General features: G+C 33.3%; 4 protein-coding genes across 8 annotated transcripts; 2 read left to right on the forward strand and 2 right to left on the reverse strand.

Moving 5' to 3' along the window:
- Nucleotides 1-1,176: 1,176 nt before the first annotated feature.
- On the reverse strand, nt 1,177-5,328 carry LOC111277243 (T-complex protein 1 subunit theta-like). The gene is made up of 13 exons (XM_022863547.2): nt 4,964-5,328; nt 4,575-4,837; nt 4,242-4,388; nt 3,979-4,140; nt 3,768-3,845; nt 3,405-3,538; nt 3,089-3,161; nt 2,926-3,003; nt 2,722-2,844; nt 2,444-2,538; nt 1,842-2,066; nt 1,634-1,691; nt 1,177-1,511 (listed from the first exon to the last, which is right to left on the reverse strand). The coding sequence occupies exons 1-13, from the start codon at nt 5,109-5,111 to the stop codon at nt 1,443-1,445; spliced, it is 1,653 nt and encodes a 550-aa protein (XP_022719282.2). The 5' UTR covers nt 5,112-5,328; the 3' UTR covers nt 1,177-1,442.
- Nucleotides 5,329-6,042: 714 nt separating this feature from the next.
- On the reverse strand, nt 6,043-10,300 carry LOC111277240 (YTH domain-containing protein ECT3-like). 4 transcript variants are annotated; one of them, XM_022863534.2, is made up of 7 exons: nt 10,111-10,300; nt 9,381-9,457; nt 8,104-8,679; nt 7,340-7,912; nt 7,040-7,252; nt 6,777-6,923; nt 6,043-6,624 (listed from the first exon to the last, which is right to left on the reverse strand). In XM_022863534.2, exons 1-7 carry the CDS (start codon nt 10,151-10,153, stop codon nt 6,388-6,390), a joined length of 1,866 nt encoding a protein of 621 aa, XP_022719269.2. In that variant the 5' UTR covers nt 10,154-10,300; the 3' UTR covers nt 6,043-6,387. The 4 variants fall into 4 exon arrangements, with proteins under 4 accessions (XP_022719269.2, XP_022719274.2, XP_022719270.2 ...); XM_022863539.2 differs by having other exon boundaries at nt 6,109-6,624; nt 8,104-8,643; nt 10,138-10,300; XM_022863535.2 differs by having other exon boundaries at nt 6,109-6,624; nt 10,138-10,300.
- A 4,666-nt stretch (nt 10,301-14,966) lies between these two features.
- ING2 (PHD finger protein-like protein) lies at nt 14,967-17,331 on the forward strand. Its single transcript, XM_022863548.2, has 7 exons — nt 14,967-15,126; nt 15,235-15,306; nt 15,396-15,598; nt 16,123-16,186; nt 16,290-16,549; nt 16,664-16,702; nt 17,034-17,331. Exons 1-7 carry the CDS (start codon nt 15,081-15,083, stop codon nt 17,142-17,144), a joined length of 795 nt encoding a protein of 264 aa, XP_022719283.2. The 5' UTR covers nt 14,967-15,080; the 3' UTR covers nt 17,145-17,331.
- Nucleotides 17,332-18,557: 1,226 nt separating this feature from the next.
- LOC111277242 (protein SINE1-like) lies at nt 18,558-21,572 on the forward strand. Of its 2 annotated transcripts, XM_022863543.2 has the most exons (3): nt 18,558-18,811; nt 19,497-20,835; nt 20,922-21,572. In XM_022863543.2, exons 2-3 carry the CDS (start codon nt 19,501-19,503, stop codon nt 21,399-21,401), a joined length of 1,815 nt encoding a protein of 604 aa, XP_022719278.2. In that variant the 5' UTR covers nt 18,558-18,811; nt 19,497-19,500; the 3' UTR covers nt 21,402-21,572. The 2 variants fall into 2 exon arrangements, with proteins under 2 accessions (XP_022719278.2, XP_089620192.1); XM_089764066.1 differs by lacking the exon at nt 18,558-18,811 and having other exon boundaries at nt 19,364-20,835.
- The last annotated feature ends 26 nt before the right edge of the window (nt 21,573-21,598 follow it).

A 21,598-nucleotide genomic window follows, 5' to 3' on the forward strand; every position in this document is an offset into this window, starting at 1 on the left:
AAATATTAATTTTAATAAAATTTATTTAGTATAAATTTTTTTTAATCACAGTTAAATGATTTTTTTTAATTATAATTATAATAATTATTATTATTATTTTTAATCTCACCGTTTTTCCTGATAAACTCTTAATCCACTCATTCTGCTCTATCAAACTCTTTCAATCTAGTAACACTGTTACAGGACATTACAATTTCCTTTTTTGTCACAACATTTGTTAGTCCAATCAATGAACAAAATTTAACAGGAGTAAAAGCATTTCTGCTTCTGATGAGAATTGGTTTTCCTGTATGTACTCTTTGCTCCCGCTCTCTTTCTCTGTTTATGTGCTTGATATGAGACTTCAGCCATATTGTGGGAATTAAAGAGCCTCACCATTGTCCCAATGATTGACATTAGCGATCATTAATGGCTTTTCATATTTTCTTAGTTCGTCGTTTGATTTGCTGTTTTTTCTTTATCTTCATTATGGATGCCAGTGAGGTGATGCTTGTGATGAATCTTCCTCCTTCAATTAGAGTTTGAACAATGAGAACATGATATTATTGCATTCAATACTCAACAGTAACACCTTTCTTTCACAAGTATGAAGGCGGATGAAAGTTTACTTGATGAATGTAAAGGCAAGCTCAAGGATGGTTTAGAGATTTGGGTTGTGTAAATGCTGGCAACCTCGCTACACTTCTCCTGGACCTAAGATTATGGGTTTAAGCAAGGCTGATTGACCTCTAATATCCAAAGAAAACAATTACTTGGAGACCATGAAACTCCATTATCACCATCACAGTTGAGGGCTAAAGACACCCCTCCTTGTATTAAAGCCTCACCTTTATCTCCCTCGGAAACTGATGTGTGCAGTAGCTCAACTGTGTCCCCATGCCACATTGGAGTCTTGTAAGATGTGAGGCTGTAATTGGACTAAATATTCAAATTGTAACATGCTCACGGTGTAAACGAACATTAAAAACACTCAAAATGAATTAAATATTTATTCATATTTAATTTATTTACGCTCCTACTCATTCATAACTTCATTTTTTAAGATCTTACCCAACACTCAAAATACAATAAAAAGAAAATTCGTATTGTTATTGATTATCATTTTTTAGCAAATTTTTATACTTCCTTTGATGGGTGAATCTGAATTCTGAATAAAGGGAAAAAACAATCTTGATATGAGAACACGAGACTAACCAAATGCCAATTGCCAAGAGTGGTAACATCCATCGAATTTACTGTCGGAAGATTACAGAATTGATACACGTGAAACACAGATCACCACCAACAACATCCACCATAAAATTTTCAAACACAAGCAAAATTTTCTTTTTTCAAGCTAAAGTGTTTTAGCATCTCAAAAGAAAACAAAAGATCCCTAAGCAAAGTCCGGAAACAGGCCAGTGAGATACAAGAGAAAGGTAATTGATCATGCTGCACAAGACTTAGTCCTCATCCATTCCTGCAGGCTGATCTCTCTTTGCTGGACCTCCAGCTGGTTTTGCCATGATAATCTACAACATTGAATGAATGGCTTAGAAAAAGAAAATTTTCAAAAGGAAAACATAAATGTGATTCTAAGCCACAAATACAGTGTTACTTCCATTTACAAGCGTACTGATTTCAAGTTAATTACCTGATCTACTCGGAGCACAGTGCAGGCAGCATCTGCAGCATATTTGAGAGCAAAAAACCTGCCAAAAAAATCACAAGAAAATATGTCAATGATTGAACTTTTTATGATACGTTGACGCTTAAAGTATCAAAGGTTAATTTTCCATACAAGATTAATAAACTCATAAGCAAGAAAGATTAATTTTCAGAAGATGTAAATAGCAACTTACTTAGCAACATAGAGATCCCAAATGTTCATGATTGAGACATCCTTGCAAACCCCATCCTCAGAGTCACCTCCCTCCAAGTCAATACCTACATTGGTATTTCCAGATGCATGTTTCTCATACAGCTTAGATATGATATCCATTGGATTGAGACCAGCATTCTCTGCCAGGGTTCTTGGTACCATTTCAAAACTTTCAGCAAACTTAGCAATGGCATACTGATCCAATCTGCAAAATATCCCATGTTAACATTAATAGCCTCTTCTTGTAATTTATCTAATGTAATATAAATTTCAAAATGTATAGGAGACTGCGAACGGAGAGATCAAAATATACATGACATATACAAGATATAAAGAAGTAATGTAAAGTAAACTTGACAGTCAACAATGCAAAAGTTGCTTAATTTGGCATATATCTAGCGCAGCCCATGTATAGGATTAAAATGTGTTACCTACTATGCCCAAATGACATAGTGTTTAGGCAGGTAGACTGCCATCAAGGCACAAGTATTCTCATATACCATTCATGCAAGTGAAACAAACAATCATGCAGAATGATACTTTGCAATAAGGAAGTAAAAGACGAGGGAAATAATAGATCACCCTGTTTCCTTAAAGGAGAATTCTTTTAATCTTCTAGCCAACTCAATTTCAGTAGCTGCAGCTCCAGGTACCATACGACTGTCCCTGCACATTGCCTAACCAAAAAAAATGGGCATTAAGAATTTGATAATGATACTTACCTTGAAATTTACATCACATAAAAAAGAAGACTGTCTAGGCAGGCGAGAAGAACAGAACTACATAAGGCTTATACAGGAGAAACTACAAACACTTCGAAGAATACAAAGAAACAAAGAAGAAAATTCAGGAAAAAGCACCTTATATGTGTTCACTCCATCATCAATGGCTCTTTCAAGATCATCCAATATACTATCAGTACTTCCTCGCAGAACCACAGTGGCAACCCTGTTACCACCTTCTTCACTTCTCACAACAGTGACCTACATTCAAAAGGCAACGCAAAATAAAGTGAGCAAAAGACAAGGTGCCAAATATGACAAAAGCAACATCGTAAAACATACCCGAGAACCACCAATTTCCTCAACTGAAACTGAATCAATAAATCCCAAATCATCTGCCTTTGGTTGGCTGAGCTTCAACTGTCGGAAGAATTAAAGGCTCATTATATTAAAAACCAAGCGATATGATCTTTTTCTTTTAAAATAAGGTAGATAGAATGCTCACAAGAGCAGCAGTGCCTGTCGTGCGGCAAAATCGTCTTAGTTCAAATTTTGAGCTGATTTTCAAGACCATTAACCTGCAAGAAAAAAGATTCCAAGTTAGAAATGTTGAACAACAATGCAAAAGCTCCAAATCGAAATATTTATGAATCTCAAAATTGGCCAATCTGTCACTTCATATTCAACATCATAGCATAAATATCAATCAAATACCTAAATATGCACATATCCAACCTTATTCAAGACAAGAAAAGAACAAATAGCATAATTAGAATAGAACAAATAGCATAATTAGAATATGAAAAGGAAATTTAATATACTTGTAACGTTCACAGAAATGCAATGCCATTTCGCCAACAGCTCCTCCACTGACAATAACTTTGGCACCAGAATCAGCAACTGCTTTGATGAGCTCCTCAACCTTAGCTTCTTCAGTTTTTGCATAATTCTCTAGCTACAGGAAAACACCACACAAAAACCTTCCACATTTAAACATATTTAACCAACTAAAGCCACCAATGCCAATTTACTTAACGGACAATTAGACAATCATAATAGATAAATAATCACCACACTGGGAACAAAGTGAAAGATCTAGCATACCTAAATAAATCTATATATATATATATATATATTTCCCAAAAATCTCATAGATTTTAAAAATAAAACGATGAGGAATTCACCTGCTCAGCAGAATGAATTAATACAGTTCCTTTTGTTTCAGTAGCAGATGTATCGACACCACTGGCAAACACAGCCACCTAAGACAAAATGAATATAAAGGTACAGTTCAGAAAGCAACAAAGACTTTTAACTCTGCCATCAACAATTATAGAGAAACTTTTGTAATACTTAATCAATTAGAAATGGAAAGAGAGAAAAATAAATTTGTACCTTTGCCTTCTCCATATGTTTTATACTTCCCACAGCATCACCTTTTAAAACCATACCTCGAACTACTGTACAATTATGCAAACCTCCTCCAACAAGCTTTGCAACACGGACATTATCGACATCAAAATTTGAAGGGTTCTTGGGGCAGACCTGGATGCATGCCTATGATGCAAAATAAAAAAATAAGAGGTCATGATATCTATCAAAATGCCAGTAGAATAATTGATTAGCAATAAACAAAAGGAATAAAAGTAGCAAATTACATCAGCTATAAGTGAACATAAAATGTCTTCCTGTCCATATTGTTTGCTAGCAACAGCAGCTTTCATTCGAGTAACAACTTGCTCTTTATTCCGAACATCCATATTTTCAGAACCTTTCTCTACCAGTTCCTCCAAAATCTCAATTGCCTACAAATATTAAAAGATTAAAAACAGAACGACAAATCACAACATTTTATCATCGATAATTACCACTGCCTCAATTGCCTACAAATATTAAAAGATTAAAACAGAACGACAAATCACAACATTTTATCATCGACAATTAACACTGCTTTTGTCATTTAAGTTACTCGGAAAAAGCATAGTACAAACCTTGCTACTTGCTTTAGTATACCCACTGATGATCTCACTCGGGTGCAAACCGGTCCTAATAAGCTCCTCAGCATTTTGAAGAAGCTCTCCGGCAAACGAAATCGTCAGATTAGCCCCATCACCGATTTCCTCTTGCTGAGCCTTACCAGCTAGAACTAAAATCTTGGCTGCCGGATGCTGAACCTCAAGCTCATTGACAATAGTAGCAGCATCATTGGTAACAAAGAGCTTGTCTAAATGATTAATGACCATCTTATTCATACCTGAAGAAACACAATAGATCAATAAATTAAAGCAAATGATGGCATTAGAAAAGAACAGTTGATCCAGATTTCAAATCACAACAACAACAAAAGAAAGCGAATAGAGAGAAGGAAAGAGCGAGGTACCGTTGGGGCCGAGGGAGGTGCGGGTAATGGTGGAGAGTTGCTTACAAGCATCGATGTTTTTGAGAACAGCTTCGTCGAGACCTGAGAGATGTTTGTGGCCTTCCTTAAGCATCGATTGTATGCCGTACGGATGCATTGAGAAACCCATTTTTGTTCTTCCTTCCTTCCTTTTTACTCGAACCTTAGCCAAAGAAGAGCAAGAGAGAGTAATACCCTAACCTAACCCTAGAAATTGGAGAAATGGAGAAAAAGATTGAAACTCTTTTGGTTTTGAAGAAGAGGGGAAGAGCAGAGTCTCGAGTGTGAGCGAGTATTTATCCCAGAAAGCCCTAGAAGAACCCCTTTACGCGCCTGCGATGCGCGTGAAACGGATAATTTTCTTTTTAATTTTTGTACATTAGTTTTTTTTCTCATATAATAATAAGTATTGATAATTATTTACTTTCTTTGATTTTATCACATAAGATTCACCTAAAATGGATAATTATAATTAGATACAATTTTTTAAAGAATTTATTAATATTTGACAAAATTGTGGAATTACTATCATGGGTAAAATTTTACTTATTTTTAACTTAAATTTAAAAGTTCCTAAATAGAATATTTTAAATTTGAGAAATTTGTCTCATGTCAATGCAAAAAAGGTGAGAATTAAAATAAAATATCGAATTTGGATATTTCTGTAAATAACAAAAAATTAGGGATTTTGTTAACAAATAGCCTTAAGACATATTAGAAAAAGCATATTGCAAAAATTAGTTAATATATTATTTATAATAATTTTATAATAAATATAATAATTAATAATCTTATTCATGATTATGGTAATATAATAGCTTTAAAGAGTGCATTATTAAAGTTATTTTTTAAATTCAAAATATAATCAAATCGGAATATGAATAAATTTTATTATTGTTTGTGATATTTTCTTTAATGGTTAAATGCTATTAGAACAAATTGAACTACACATTACTTTGCTATTCTTTGAAGCAATGGCTACAAATTTAAACATTTTTCTCACACATAAAATGAATTTATTACACCCCATGAATCAAAGATTGAGAACAAGAACAGCACAATGACTCCAATACTGCTTTTTTACTTCCTTGTACTAGAAATTTTAAGTAATCATCAAATGCAAAAGATGCAAATAGGAGTAATATTTTTCTCCTCGGGCAATTTTTTTTATCCTCAACTCTTTCTCATTAACAAAAACAAATGACAACAGACGAAAATGACCAAAAAATAAAGCTTAAAAAGCTATTGAGCAGTTTACATTATTCTGCCTATGGATAAATGATATAACACTGAAGCTATGGACCAGACCCAGCTAATAAAATTAGACTCAAAATGACTGATATAGATTATCTAACTTGTTACTAACCAACCAAAAGTACAATCCTATTCCAAATCTAAGAAGCTCATTACCGAGCATTCGTGATGCAAACTGATTTTGCAGGGCCATCTTCGGTTGCAGCAACTGATCCGTTCTCTTCTATGGGTTTCACATCTCCATTCGCCTTTACTACCTCTGCGGATGATGCAATCATTGGTTCTTCTATCAGGGCAGCCCCTACAGATTTTTCCGAAGTCTCCTTTGCTATTGCCGAAATTTCTTTGTTATCAGTTACAACATCATCATTAGACTCCCCATTCAAAACCTGTTTAGGAAGAATATAAAGTAATTAATATTTAAACAGTTTATGCAAGCCATCTATCAGATTCTGTTAAAGTAAAAGGTATGGAAAACATCTTTTATAAATGAGGAAAAAACAAATTTCAGGCACAAGATTAAAGTAAGAGTCAGACATACCCGTTTTTGTGACAGCTGATGCTTAGCCTTTTTCTCTTGGATTATCGTTTGTCGAGCCTCATAAAATTCAAAATCATCAAGAATGCATGTCTTACTGGAATGATCCTTGAAGATTTTAAGAATATGAATCCCCTGCTCAAAATTAACCTACAGCAGCCACCAACCATTTTACAATGAGAAAGATGAAAATCACAAAAGGGTTAATAAAACACACTCACAAAAATATACACACAGAGAGAGAGAGAGAGAGGGAGAGAGACTACCTCCTGGGTGTCCCTACTATTAGTGACAGGCTTGTTCTCATTGTTCTTAAGTATTATGTGCCTCAATGAAGTGTTTGGCACATCCTTAATGATGTGCCACTTCACAGGGAAGCAACCAGTCCACTTGTCTTGCTGCCAGTATTCTACAGATTTGTTAAAATCAACTGGGCCCACCATCTCTGCTAATCCAACAAACTGTCCACTGGTATTAACCTGGAAAAAGTGCAGGCTTAGTAAAAATCAAGCAAATCATATACTCAGTAAATCAAGACAGCAGATACTAATGTTAATCATACTCACTGAGAACAATAGAAATACAGGACACCCATCAGGCTTCTCCTTGGCCTCACGGTATGCGGCATCAAGTTTCTTGTTTCCATTAGATGTACTGGTCCACACATTGTATTTGATGCTTTTGTGGACGTCATCCTCACTATAGGATTTAATGACAAATAATTTTGCATCTGAATAACTCCCAGGAAAATCTTCTTTATTATACTGCTCCATATCTGGAACAACAGAAACACTATTCTCCTTATTGCTCTTAGTCGGTAGAAGGTTCTGATCTTTGACAGCTAGTGTTACAGTTCCAAAACCATCCTGATTCTTATACCCTTTTACTCTAGGTCCTTTGTTCAGCTCATTTAAACCATCCACATTCTCTTTTCCATAGCCATGAAACTTAGATTTATTGTTGTTAACATTATACCACCCCAGTCCTTTCTTCCGGCCATCATAGCCATATGATCCAAAACCAGAACCACCTCTGATGTTGTTTCCATAATGACCGTAGGTCATGTTGTTAGGGTACATGGGGTTCATATATCCAAATGCTTGGGCTAAACCTGATGATGGTCGTGCATTGTGCATGTTCTGCATTCAGATCATTAGAACAATTCAATCAACAATGAAAGAAGTGCAACAAGAAAATCTTATATCTACCAAGTACGTTTATCAATCTACTTATGCGATTTTGTATCTGTGTTCGTGCATGTGTGTAGGCTAAAATGCAGATATCTATAAAGCAGGGACTCAATCCAAGTAACAAAGAAGTTTGAACATACCATGACATGTGGGAAGGGATGAAGGTTATGATTCCTGCCAGATGAGAGGTTGTTTGTATATGAAGAGAACCCACTATTTGCAGTATGTTTGGATTGCCCATTAGAAGACATCGACATATCTAACCAAGGAATAGGTGATTGAATCCCATCATAACTAAATCTTGGATCCTGATAACCTTGAGATAGATTACCTGTTGGCAAGCCTCCTCCTCTATAGAATGCATTGGGATTTAGAGAGGAGCTATTGAAAGTTGATTTTAATGACCCTGACCCGTTATTACTGCTCAAACCCCCATCACCAGCTATGGTGCTCGAATTTCCTTTATTTGTCTCAATGGATAAGGAAACTTGATCAGCTAAACCAAAAGTTGAAGCCTCCACTTGAGAAGCATTGGCTTGACCAGTTTGCAGAGGTGTTTGGTAATAAGGACTTGGATAATAGTATTCTTGCAGTGCATGTAGCTGACCATCATGTCCCATAGCAGGAAGAGGTGGACTAGGAATAGAATACGTCCCATATGGCATATAACCATAAGTTTGCTGGTACATGTAAGAGCCATTATCACTATAAAAATCCTGTCAATAGACATTAAGCTTATTAAATATATGCTCAGTCTAACATGCAACCGGTGTAGATCACAAAGCAGACCAGCACAAAAATTTCAAATCCAAAATCCTTCAAAATGAAAATGTTAGCGAGATCATTATAAAAACTCCATATCACCTACATGTCAGTCGGACCATTACACAAAAACCAAATTGTCAATGATAAGTTTCAGAGCAACTTCAAGAGAGTATTAGCCTTCTGCCTAAATCATAAAATCAACAGTGATAATCACTACAACAGATATCATTTATCTCTCAAAGATTTTGCATTATTCTCATTACCACTTATGAACATTATAATCTTGAGTTAATGGCACACAGTGGGATACTAGCACCCGTCTTTACCCACACAAAGAGGGTTGTTGATAATAACTCGGTTATTCAATTAATCAAGCAGCCAACTTGAAATTCACGGCTCAAATTGCAAAGAATCTAATAAAATCAAAACCAACTAATCTAACTAATGGGATAATAGCACCCGTCTTTACCCACACAAAGAAGGTTGTTGACAATAACTCGGTTATTCAATTAACCAAGCAGCCAACTCGAAATTCACAGCTCAAATTGCAAAGAATCTAATAAAATCAATAACCAACTAATCTAACTAATAAAAAGTAAAACTTTTATCAAGACAGGAACATGAAATCAGGATCTCAAGGTCTAAGTACTACCTTCTTGACAGGCTCAGGAACTTTTGTGGTCTTGGCTTGTGAATCCAGAGACAAGTTCTCCAGTGAATCTGCAATTTCTGTGATTGTAGAAGTAAAGGATAAAAACAAAATCAAGAATTTAAAAATTAATCTCTACAAAAGTTCAAATATATCCAAAACATATTACTTAAAGGAACCAACAAAACCATAACTTCAAGCTATCAATATCACATAAACCACCCAATAAATTTATCTCTATACACAAATAGCAACAATCAAAGATCCAAAGATAAAAACAGATTCAAATTCATAAGCTTCACAAACCATCATACTCAAATCTATAAAAGATGAAAATTTTGAGCTAAGAGTAAAGAAATTAAGCATCAACCAGTTAAAAAAAAATTTTCGGTAAACCCTACTAAAACCAATCTAGATAATCACAGAAAATTTTCAAAAGTAAAGATCCAAAGACAAAATACATTCAAAGTCATGAGTTTTAAGATCCATCAAACCCAAATCCATAAAAAAAAAAAAAAGAAAAAAAGAAATTTACCATAAACCAACAGAAAAAAAAAAAAAAAAACCAAACTTTTGAATAAACCTCAGTAAAACCATTAAAGATTATTCCCAAAAAACAAATATTAATGAGTTAACACCTTAGAAAAAAGGCAAATCCTTAAGAACTAAAAGAAAATTACCAAAAACCAATAGAAAAAAAAACAAAATGTTTATCTACAAAATCAGAGCATACCCAGAGGAGTAAAGTTAGTAAGGATACGATCAGAACTGGCCATGATCAAAGATCAAGGGTGTTGATTTAGAGAGAGAAAGTAAGAGATATAGAGAGAGAGAGGAGGAGGAGGAAAAATAAAACCCTAGTGTTGGAAAGTTAAGGAAGAGAAAGGAAGAAAGGCGTGGAGAAGGGATAGCCGCCAAAACCCAAGAAGCCTTCTGAGGGTGGGGTTTAAGAAAACACACCCAAAACCAAAAGAACCTAAAACAAAAAAACCCTTCTTTTGTTTTAATTTCATTCAAATAAAACAACTAAAATTTATTGATTTTTTCACAAATTTTTTTTCTGTTTTAAGAGATAGACTTGTTTTGGCCTTTGGGTTGTCGCTAAAATGGAAAAACGATCATTCAAATGCCTCCACGGCTACACTTCCAAATTGGGATATTCTTTTTCTAAGGCAGGGTAGTAGTATTTTCCTTTCGTTGTAATACTATTTTCAAATATTACTTTGATTGTGGGCTTTTTTTTTTCTTTTGGGCTTTGAGGTTTGGACTCCTAAAACATGGTGTATTTTGGATTTAATCCAATTTATTAAAAAAAAGTTTTGTTTTTCTTGTTAACCAAAGTTTGATCCCACAATCTTAATTATATTAGGTTAAAGTGAAGAAATACGCTCTTAAAATTATTCATAAAAAAATTAAATACATCAAGCATTGGCAATACACCTTTAAGATTGTTCAAGGAAAAAAAATTAGATAAAGACAAAATTTGGAAATACCCCCAATAGTTTTAATATATATAAAAAATTATTAATTAAGTTTTTAATTTAACAAAGTCATTTTTTTTCTTTTTGTATATAAGCATTAAAATGGTGATGAATAATTAAATAGAAATAAAATTTTAAGTAATTTGTATATCATTATGAAGAGTAATATTGGTGAATGAATAATTTTTAAATAGTTGTAGTCGCATCATCACCTTTACAAATGATATAAACAATCTTTATTTATATGTCTCAATTAAGGTTACCAACCGCATCTAATTATTTTTTATCTTTGAAAAAAAAATTTGTATTAAGAAAGGCAAAATTTATCAAAATCAATTGTTATATCTAATCATGAATAATCGTATCGAATTATTTTTTATCTTAAAAAAAAATATTATCTTAAATTAAAACGAGCAAAATTTATCAAAATCAATTGTCATACCTAGCTACGACAGATTCATGGTCATGGACTTGAAAACATGTGCCTTAACCAAATCTTGCTAGGTTTGTTGGTTACACACCATGGAGTTCATCGTTCAAGTGTGGATAATATCTCAAATAAAGTGACAAATTGTCTTGAATATTTGAGGGATAATGCAAGGTTTAAGAAAGAAATATGCTCCCAAATTTAGGCTCCATGAACGAGCCTTTTTTAAGTAAAAAAATGGGTAAGAAGGAAGGATGGCTAGCTGCTGTTGTTAGATTTCAAGTTATTGTATTTGAACAGAATTTCCTTTTTTTTTTTTTCGAGAAAACATGGAACATTAATAATACAAATGAATATAAAATTGGTAAACAAGGAATTTCCTCATGCAAATGTTTGATTTTTCTTATTCAAATATGATATTACATTACTAGTATGATGTTAATCAGTTTTATCCTTATATCAGAACGTTAACTTCCCTCAAAATTTCGGCACCATCATCGGGAAAGCACAGGATTATCTGTAAAAACCAGTGACTGTATGGTAAATCCCAAGATCAGTGACCTGAAGTGGTGAAGTATGAATCATGAAACTCAATGGTGGGTTAGTCAACTGCAAAGACGTCTTTTTAAGGATGAGTTTTAGCATGCAAGCCACTAAAATCAACAGCCTGCATACATACATGTGAATCAAATGAAATTTTCCACGACATGGCTATATATGTCCCCTTAAAGATTCCCGATCGATATCCTATGCAGGTTTAAAGGCCAGACAGAGGCATCTCGAAATTAGATTGATAACAGACCAAAACAAAGCCACTTAAGAAGCCATCTTGGCTTGCATCATGCTTCAAAAGGAACTTCTTTTAACAATAAGTCAATAACTCATTGAAACACACTCACAAAGTGTCCAACAATCACTTGATGTTTAGTGTCTTTCTTGTGGTTTAATTTGTTTCCATTCTAAATGAATGGCGACAAGAGTTCTTACAATACGTTTTCTAGCATTGTAATCTCCACCGCGCGTGCCAAAAAAAAACAAGACTTATGATGTAGTGTAAAAGAGACGTAAGAGGCATAGATTGGGTTCTCAACGCCATAAGAGGCAAGTTTTGGGGTCCAAAATCTGCAAATTTCTAAAGGAAATTATAGACCAAACATTTTGAAAATTGAGTAATGGGCGAAGAAAATTTTAGAATAAGTTGTTTGCAGGTGTAATCGAATCGAGTCGAGTCGATATAGTGAGAAATTCGAGCTCGAGCTCGGTTCACAACTTATGGCTCCATACTTGATTTGAATTCGATTGAATTTTATTTTTTAAGTTTGAGCTCGATTTGTGATCGAATTCAAGCTACTCGGGCTCGCTCGATTAAGCTCGATTAATATGTAAAAATAAGCTCGATTCGTAACTCGATAAGAGTTCGATTATTTATGCTTGAACTCAAACTCGAATTCGAAATATTTTATTAATTAAAATAATTTAAATATATTTAAATATAAAAACTCGATTAGGCTCACGAGCTACTTGAACCGGATATAAGAATACTTGAATTCGGCTCGATCGATAAGCTAAGCTACTCGAGCTCGAGTTTGACTCGATAATAATCGAACCGAATTCGAGTTTTTTTCGAATCGAACTTGAATAATTTACGAGTACTAATGTATCATTTACACCATGATTTGCACTTCCATTTTTATAAATATATTTTGATATGTGTCAACATAATGATAATTTAGCGCCCTTCAGCCTTTTTTGTAACTTTCCAATCTTTTTTTCTTATAGTCTTATACCCCTGATGCCCTCATTTTAAGGTGTAATGACTGATGAATAGAATGTTAGATAAACAATGTAAATATAGTCGATTTTTATTGGTTTATTAAATTTTATAAATAATTATAAAAAATATTTTAATTGAATTAATAAATTATAAATATATTATAATTAGTTTATATGCAATTTGTTAACGGTATTTTTATGTTCAAAAGATAAAATGAACATTTTCCCTCGTTAAAGAAAATTAATTGATGAGAGATATTTTAAATTTTTTAATTAAATTAATGCGTCAAATTGATTTGAATTCATGAATTCACGTAAGCTTAATTACTTAATTAATTTATAAGTTTAAAACTTTTTAACATAAATTTATAATATTTTGTATAAATAATTAATATTTAATTAAGTTCGGATCTATGAATTATCTTCTGTATTAAAATTAGTATTGGATAATTTAAGTTGTCTTAAACCATTTATCTTGTAAGTATAGATAAGATCGGTAATTTAACTCATTCTTGATGGGTTTTGATTCGATCCGATCCTTGGGTCGATTTTTTTTTTTTGAAATTCGGATTTCGGGTTGGATAAGATTATGAAATAATCGGAGTCAGATTTGATTTCGGTTTCAGGCAAATTTGACCCGATCCAACATGATATTATATAAAAAATTATTTTTTAATTAATTATTTAATTTTTTATTTATATATAATGATATTTTTAAATATTTATATTTAAAAAATAATATTTTATTAATTTCGGGTCGAATCAGATCGAATACGATTTATATAATATCGGATCGAAATCGAATTCGAATATAAAAAAATAAAAAAAATTCAAATAAAATAAAATTTGAATTTGATAATATATAAAATTAGATCGGATTCGGGGAGAGCAAAACTCGCCTCGAATCCGATCTAATACCAACTCTAAGTATAGATAATACTATCCAAATATTATTTTTTCATCTTACTTTTTCTACTTTCCTATTATCTCTTTCTTATTCATTATCTTGACCGGTCTCTGACTTAGACTTCATTTGGATTCACTCATAGCATTAGTGCAGGATAATTTTTACTTTTTTGATGCAATCACACCATTTCATTTCGTTCCGATGTCTACCAATGCAATGTGATTAAGCTCCTCACCAATAAAAATTTTTCTCCAATAAAAAATGATACAGTAAGCTGCTGAACTAGACCATTTACTATAATACCATCATCTTTTTATTTTGTATTTATATTTAAATTAATTAATGTTTTATATTTTACTTGTTTAATATTATTTTATTAAAATTTATTTGATATAAATATATTATTATCAATTTTAAAAATATATTATTCGACATAAAAATAATTTTTAATCATTTATTAATTTTATAAATATCAAATAATTTAAATTTTTTATTATATATAAATTTTAATTTAATATTTTTAATAATTATTTTTTTATTTTTTTATAATTTATCTCATCATTATTCTCGTGTTTTAATCAAAATACATATTTCATCATAAATTTTAATCTTACTATCATAGCGATTAAATTCACTGTTATCATTATTATCAATCTCACTAAAATTATTTTTATCGATTATTTAAATAAATATTTAAATGTTAAAATGTAAATACTGAAACCATTTCTAATGTCTATTCTTAATTTTTTTTTCTTTTGTAATTTTAGAATTTTACCCAGCGAGATCATCTCGGTATCAAACTCTTACATCTCTCACTCCCTCACTCTCTGGTCTTTGACCCGAAACCTTAACCGACCCAAACATTCGGATGGGTTAAAGCTTTGTTTTAATGAAATTTCATTTTGGGGATAGGTTAAGAAAATAGTAGTAATTCGGTTAATTTCTAACGAAATTCCCCGCCTTCGCAACGGTCAAAAACCTCATTTTAATCTGCCCAGCTAAAACGACCTCGTTTTAGGTCCTCCTTCTTGTTTAATCCCCTCCCAAAAACCTAAAAAAGAAATTCGCAGGATCTCTCGAAGCAAAACCCTAAAACCCCAAATCCCTCACCAAAAATGGCAATCGCAAGAACGGGCGTTTACGTCGACGATTATCTGGAGTGTAGGTTTCAATCTCGAATTGCTTAAATTTTATTTTTTAAAAATTTAATTTCGAGTTTGAATTTCATGTTTATTTTAAAGTTTCAACTTTTTTTTTTAATTTCTATAGATGCAAGCACATTGCCAGCTGAGCTTCAGAGACTCCTCAATACAATTCGAGAACTCGATGAACGGTCCCAATGTAAACCTATTAAAATTTTGGTTTCCGAACATTAGGGTTTTTAAATTTGGGGATTTTGATTAAAAGTTTCTTTTTTTTCTTCTTGGAAGCTATGATTAATCATACGAGGCAGCAAACTGAGTATTGTTTAGGATTGGCAGCGAAAAGAGGGAATGGAAATAGTTATATGAATAACAGTCACGAAGATGAGGAAACAATTGAGAAAATGAGGAAGGATATAGAGGCAAGTCAAGAAAATGCGTTGAGTTTGTGCACTGAGAAGGTTTTGTTGGCACGGCAAGCTTATGATTTGGTGAGTTTTGTTTGTTTGTTTGTAGGTGTTTGTGATTGAGCGTGCTTTGCTTTGTGATGATTATCTAGTGATTGAGGTTTGTTATGGAATGATAGTGTAGAAAGCCATGAAATTGCCAATCCTGTGCACCATTTTAACTAGCATATCTGAATTCAAGTCCTAACTGGTTACAAACTCCAAACAATTGTTTGCATGGCATAGCATCTAAGTGCTTTTACCCCTCACTATAATGTTTGACTGAAGAGTGAAGAGCACTAGAAATCTGGTTCAAGCTAAGAAAAGGCATAGTTCCAGAAGTAATTCAATTTGTTTATGACTAACTAGATGGTTTTTCATGATTACTTCCCGTCTATAAGAAAAAAAAAATAGATTTTTACATCTTGCTCAGCCACATTTATGGATGCAATGTAGTCTAAAGCCATTGGTCTGGGTTAGTCTTTATGTGCAGCTTCACAAGCTGCTGTATTTTGTGAATCTTATTATAATTAAAGCCATAAAAGTCTAATACTTGAAACTTATTTCAGATAGATAGCCATGTAAAACGTCTTGATGAGGATTTGACCTACTTTGCGGAAGATCTAAAGCAAGGTACTGTAATTGCAGTCAAAATTGAGCGTCTTTGATGGATAAAATACTGCCTCAGGTGATTATCAATTTCTCACCATGCTCTTTCTTCCTGCAAATTTATCAGAAGGAAAAATTCCACCAGATGAGCCTGCCATTCTTCCTCCGTTACCTATTGTTCTTCCTAAGCTTGAGAAACGCAAGTACTTTTATGGAACACCTCAATCAAAAAGGCTGGATTACAGGGATAGAGATTGGGATCGAGAGCGTGATAGGGATTTCGAACTCATGCCTCCTCCAGGAAGCCATAAAAAGGATTTTGCTGCTCCTCTTGAGGTTGATCAACCCATTGATCCAAATGAACCTACTTATTGCGTCTGCCATCAGGTTCTGCCTTTTTTCATTTTGTAGATTTAATTATTGATCTAAATACTTTTTCATTGCTTCTTTGATTTAAAACCTTTGGTTCAAATCTGACGGATTGTTTTATAACTTATTTAGGTGTCATTTGGTGATATGATTGCCTGTGACAATGAAAATGTAAGTTCTTTCCTTGTGTCTTCTTTTGTAATATTGACTAGTACTATCTGTATTTCTCACTTGGCTTCTATGTATTTAACTGCTAGTTATCAAAGTTTCTCATGTTAATCACATCCAAGTGTCGCAATATGGATTATGAAAAAGAATTAACTGATAATGTGGGGTTGGACTAGTGTGCATATGTAGCACGAACACTTGCTGGAATGCATGATTTTCTGAAAGCTCCCCTGTGGCCCCCAAAATTTTGATAGCTATTTATTCATCATTATTTGACACAAGAACTATTAACAATTTGGTTTCTACTTATTATTTAACGTTTCTATTCCTTCAGTGCCAAGGAGGTGAATGGTTCCATTACGCATGTGTCGGGCTGACGCCAGAGACAAGATTCAAGGGAAAGTGGTACTGCCCAACCTGTAGGCTGCTTCCACAATGTCAATAATGATATATATATGTTTTGAATGATTTGAAATGTTTCAGCATCTTTTCAGAATTTAGGAAGTAGTGTATTTGTAATTCGATCAATGGAGATAGGTTTTGTTACAGAGCTTTGAACCATTCAATTTTGAACAAAACTTCAGATTCTTGAAAGTAAATGCTCAGAAATCTAACTTTTGATGGATTGTATATGATCAGATGTTGAAGAGCTTGAACTTCCATTATTTTGATTGTCAGATGAAAAGGGAAGAGAGTCGATCAAGGACCAAAGCTTCTCTTCTAAAGTATTCAATCGGTGGTTATGAATACATAAATTTGATAATAAACATGGAACTTCTGATTCATTGCCTTTAACTGTTTACCTAAGGGAATAAAGTCTCGACCTGTCTCAACTGCTCAGAAACATGTTCCACTAAAACCTGCAACCAACTTGGTCTGGTAAGGTACATTCAAATGATTCAGGTCTTTAAGTCTGTTTCTATTTTGGGTTCAATGACCGATTAAACGGTTCTTACTTTTCTTAAAATGAAGTCAGGGCCACCGTACTTTATATGGGTGTTAAAGACTCAAAATCCAATAATTTTTTTATATAAAAAAATCCTAAATTGAGAATAAAAGAAGAAATTATTTATGTAAGTTGTTAACTATTCAATATATATATATATACCATTTTACGATGACAGTAGTCAACTCGATGATTTTTAACAAAAATTTGAAAATTTCCACTTTTCAACAAATTTTCGTTAAAAAAAATTAAAAAATTTAAAATTCGAATTCTTCCATCTGTGCCTGTGGCTAAAAGAAGAATCATATGCTTGACCCTTTGCTGATGTCTGATAATAGATAAGTCTCTTCTGAATATGTGAAGAACTAGAATCCGAGGGCGGGAACGCAAAGATTTTGGGCCCCTGAAAGTACAATAATTTAAATGACGGAACTACCCTTGTCCTAAGACAAAACCCAACCGGATGAGGCACTGGATCCAATGACTGCCACTTCATTAATCTATATAAGGCCACAGAGTTCAGCCTTTATATATATATATATATATATATATATATTTATTATTAAAAATTAAAAATATGAATAAAATAAGTTAAATAATCACAATCAAATTGATTTTGTCAAGGATTAAGATGGTATTTGAAAAAAAATGATTATTATAATAATAATTGTGATTAAAATTATGGCAGTTGTTTTTTTTAATATTAAAAAAGAGAAAAAGGACAAAAGTGAACTGTAGGTTTGGACACATCTATTGTAATCTGTGTCCGTAAGATCTTCAAAGGGCAAAACCGTCAAATATGACTATTAACAGTAGGACCCACAACAAGAGGGACAGCGGTGGTATTTTGAAGAAAGATTTGAATTTCAATGTAAAAAGGGAAATTCCTCGATCAGACAGCCCTTAATATACGGAGCTATTGATGCAAACAAAAAAAAAAAATCCAAAGAAATTAAAAGAAAGGGAAAAAACCCAAAAATTTTTATTAAAAACCCAAGAAGGAAATCTTTTTTAATTCTTGGTTTTGTTTTTACTAGTTCCAAGATTAAGAAAGTTCTTCCATTTGGTTAAAGAGTCAAAATTTTTTTATATTGGTTTATGGTTAGAAAGACAAGTACTTTGCCAGTTGAAGAAGAAGACTGAGAAAAGTGAGAAAAAATTGAAAGGTTGGGGTTTTTTTTTTGTTTTTTTTATAGCAATTTTAGTTCATTTTTTGTAGTTTTAGAGAAAAATTTGAATCACTGCTTTCATAAATTTTGTTTCTTTTTAATTGTTTTATAACATAGCAAAGTTTGCTTTTTTTTTTTTTATTTGATTTTGAATTATTTGTAGTGTTTACATTTTTATAAATATCCATTTTGCTCAATAAAATTTTTCCTTTTTATTTTAATTTTACACATAGAAAGGAAGAGGCTTTTCTAATTTATGGTTCTTGTTTTGTGATTTTTCTCTTTAAATTTCACTTTTTTCATATCTGTTATTTTTTTTAGGATGAAATACCCCTGTTAATTTCCGGATCAAGAAAGGTTTAATTTTGTTTTAGGTTCATAGGAAAATTATAGGAAAAGAAATCAAATATTGCAACTTTGAACTTAGGTTTCTTCCTTTTTTATTATTTATTTGTTTTTTTTTATAAAGCTGGCTTATTCAACTGGTTATTAGATATGAAATGAATGTAAATTTCTGGTTTGTTGTCTTTTTCTCAGCTTCCTCAATACTGAATCAGGGTGTTAAAGATAGCTGATTTCAAATAGCAAACCTTTTATTTAGGACCATTTGAAGAAAACTATTGCATTTGTTTGCATAAAACACTCAAGCATGTAAATGACTTATCTTGTTCTGTGTTTTCAGGTAAATGATGGGTAGAAATCTTAGCCCAATATTGCGGAGAGAATTAGCCAATCTTGACAAAGATGCTGATAGTCGAAAATCAGCAATGAAAGCTCTGAAATCATATGTGAGAGACTTGGATTCAAAGGCAATACCGGTGTTTCTTGCTCAAGTTTCTGAGACTAAAGAAACCGGGTGTGTGTCTGGCGAATACACCATTTCACTCTATGAGGTTCTTGCTCGCGTCCATGGTGTGAAGATTGTTCCTCAGATTGATAGTATCATGTCAACTATTGTCAAGACGCTAGCTTCAAGTGCAGGATCTTTCCCTCTTCAACAGGCATGTTCAAAAGTGGTACCTGCAATTGCGAGATATGGGATTGATCCAACCACTCCAGAAGATAAGAAGAGGTATATAATTCACTCACTTTGTGAGCCTCTTTCAGAATCTCTTTTGGGTTCCCAAGAAAGCTTGAGTTCAGGGGCTGCGCTTTGTTTGAAAGCCCTTGTGGAATCGGATAATTGGCGGTTTGCTTCTGATGAGATGGTGAACAAGGTTTGTCAAAATGTGGCTGGGGCTTTAGAGGAGAAGTGCACTCAGACTAATGCACATATGGGCCTGGTGATGGCCTTAGCAAAGCATAATGCTCTGATTGTCGAAGCATATGCTAGATTGTTAATAAAATCTGGCTTGAGAATATCAAATGCTGGGCTTACAGAAGGTAATTCTCAGAAACGATTTTCAGCAATACAAATGATAAATTTCTTGATGAAGTGTTTGGATCCTAGGAGCATATTCTCAGAGGTGGAGTTGATTATGGAAGAGATGGAGAAGTGTCAATCTGATCAGATGGCTTATGTAAAGGGGGCTGCTTATGAAGCTTCACAAACTGCAAAGAAAATAGCACAGGAGAAAGGGTCAAAATTTGAGAATAGTTGTGGTTCAGTTACTGGGTCAAATTTTGGTAGGAGAGACCACCACAGTCGTACAAGGAACTCAGTCCCTACTGAAGATAGATCTCCTGCAACTGCTTCACCTGAATCACAGACACTTGATTCCTTTATGGAATATGATTCTTTGCTTGAGTCACCAGTTTCAATGACTCAAATTTCTAGCAACATGGAATATGATCAAAGGAGTGTGAATCGGAAGCTTTGGAGATATGACAACGGAGGTGTAGATGTATCTCTCAAGGATGGTTTGTTCTCTGCGGTGGCTCAGGGACGTTCCATATGTGATTCACCTTCTCATCATCATGAACTTAGCAATCATGAATCAGAGTTCAAGGAGGAATTTGCAGGATTCTTGCATAGAAGTCCTAGATATGAGCTACCAAGAAGTGCTACTCCCAGTCCACAGGTAAGATGCTCTAAATTATCTATATTTAGTTGTGTTGATATTATCACTCTATAGTCTATAATGCCTTGTTATTTGTTGTGCTTCAGAGGTCACGTTCTCGGATTAATGTAGACAACCTCTTTACAACTCCAAGGAAGCTAATCCACTCTCTTCAGGATCCTACTGATTTGAACTCAGATTACTGTGAGAAACAATCCAGAAGGTTCAGAAGTCCATCCTCTGAGAAATTTGGATGGGGCCCAACCACAAACCACAACAGTTTTCGGCATGGTATGATCTATGAGGTCAAAGGGAATGGACATTTGTGTAATGATGGTGAGGCTTTTCAAGGTATCTCTGAATCTGTGTCATCAACTGATGACAGTCCTGCTGATGTTCATGTCCAAGGGTCTCATGAGGCAGTTCCAGTGAATAAAACTGAAACTCAAGAGTTTCACAATGTGAAAGTTCGTAAGAAGAAAGCTTCTAAAATGTTTTTTGGCCTCTTGTTCGTTATAGTTGCAGTTCTGACTTCATTGTTGTGGACTGAAGTTCAGGATGAAAGCTTCTACGTTGTTCCAACATAATTCACTCGTTATGTTGTATCAAACTCTTTCAATCCTAGTGAATTAGGAATACTGTTAGAAGGAATTAGGAAGAATGTTGGAAACTAGGTCGCTACAATGTCCTTTTGTGTAACAATATTTGTTACTTCCATTAATGAACAAAGTGATCAGTTGGCTGTTTAATGAATTTAACAGGGTTAAGTTTGGTGGCTCTTTCT

Source organism: Durio zibethinus, chromosome 7 (genome assembly GCF_047325235.1).
Source record: "Durio zibethinus cultivar Kanyao isolate XHJ-2024 chromosome 7, ASM4732523v1, whole genome shotgun sequence".
Taxonomy (NCBI): Eukaryota; Viridiplantae; Streptophyta; class Magnoliopsida; order Malvales; family Malvaceae; genus Durio; species Durio zibethinus.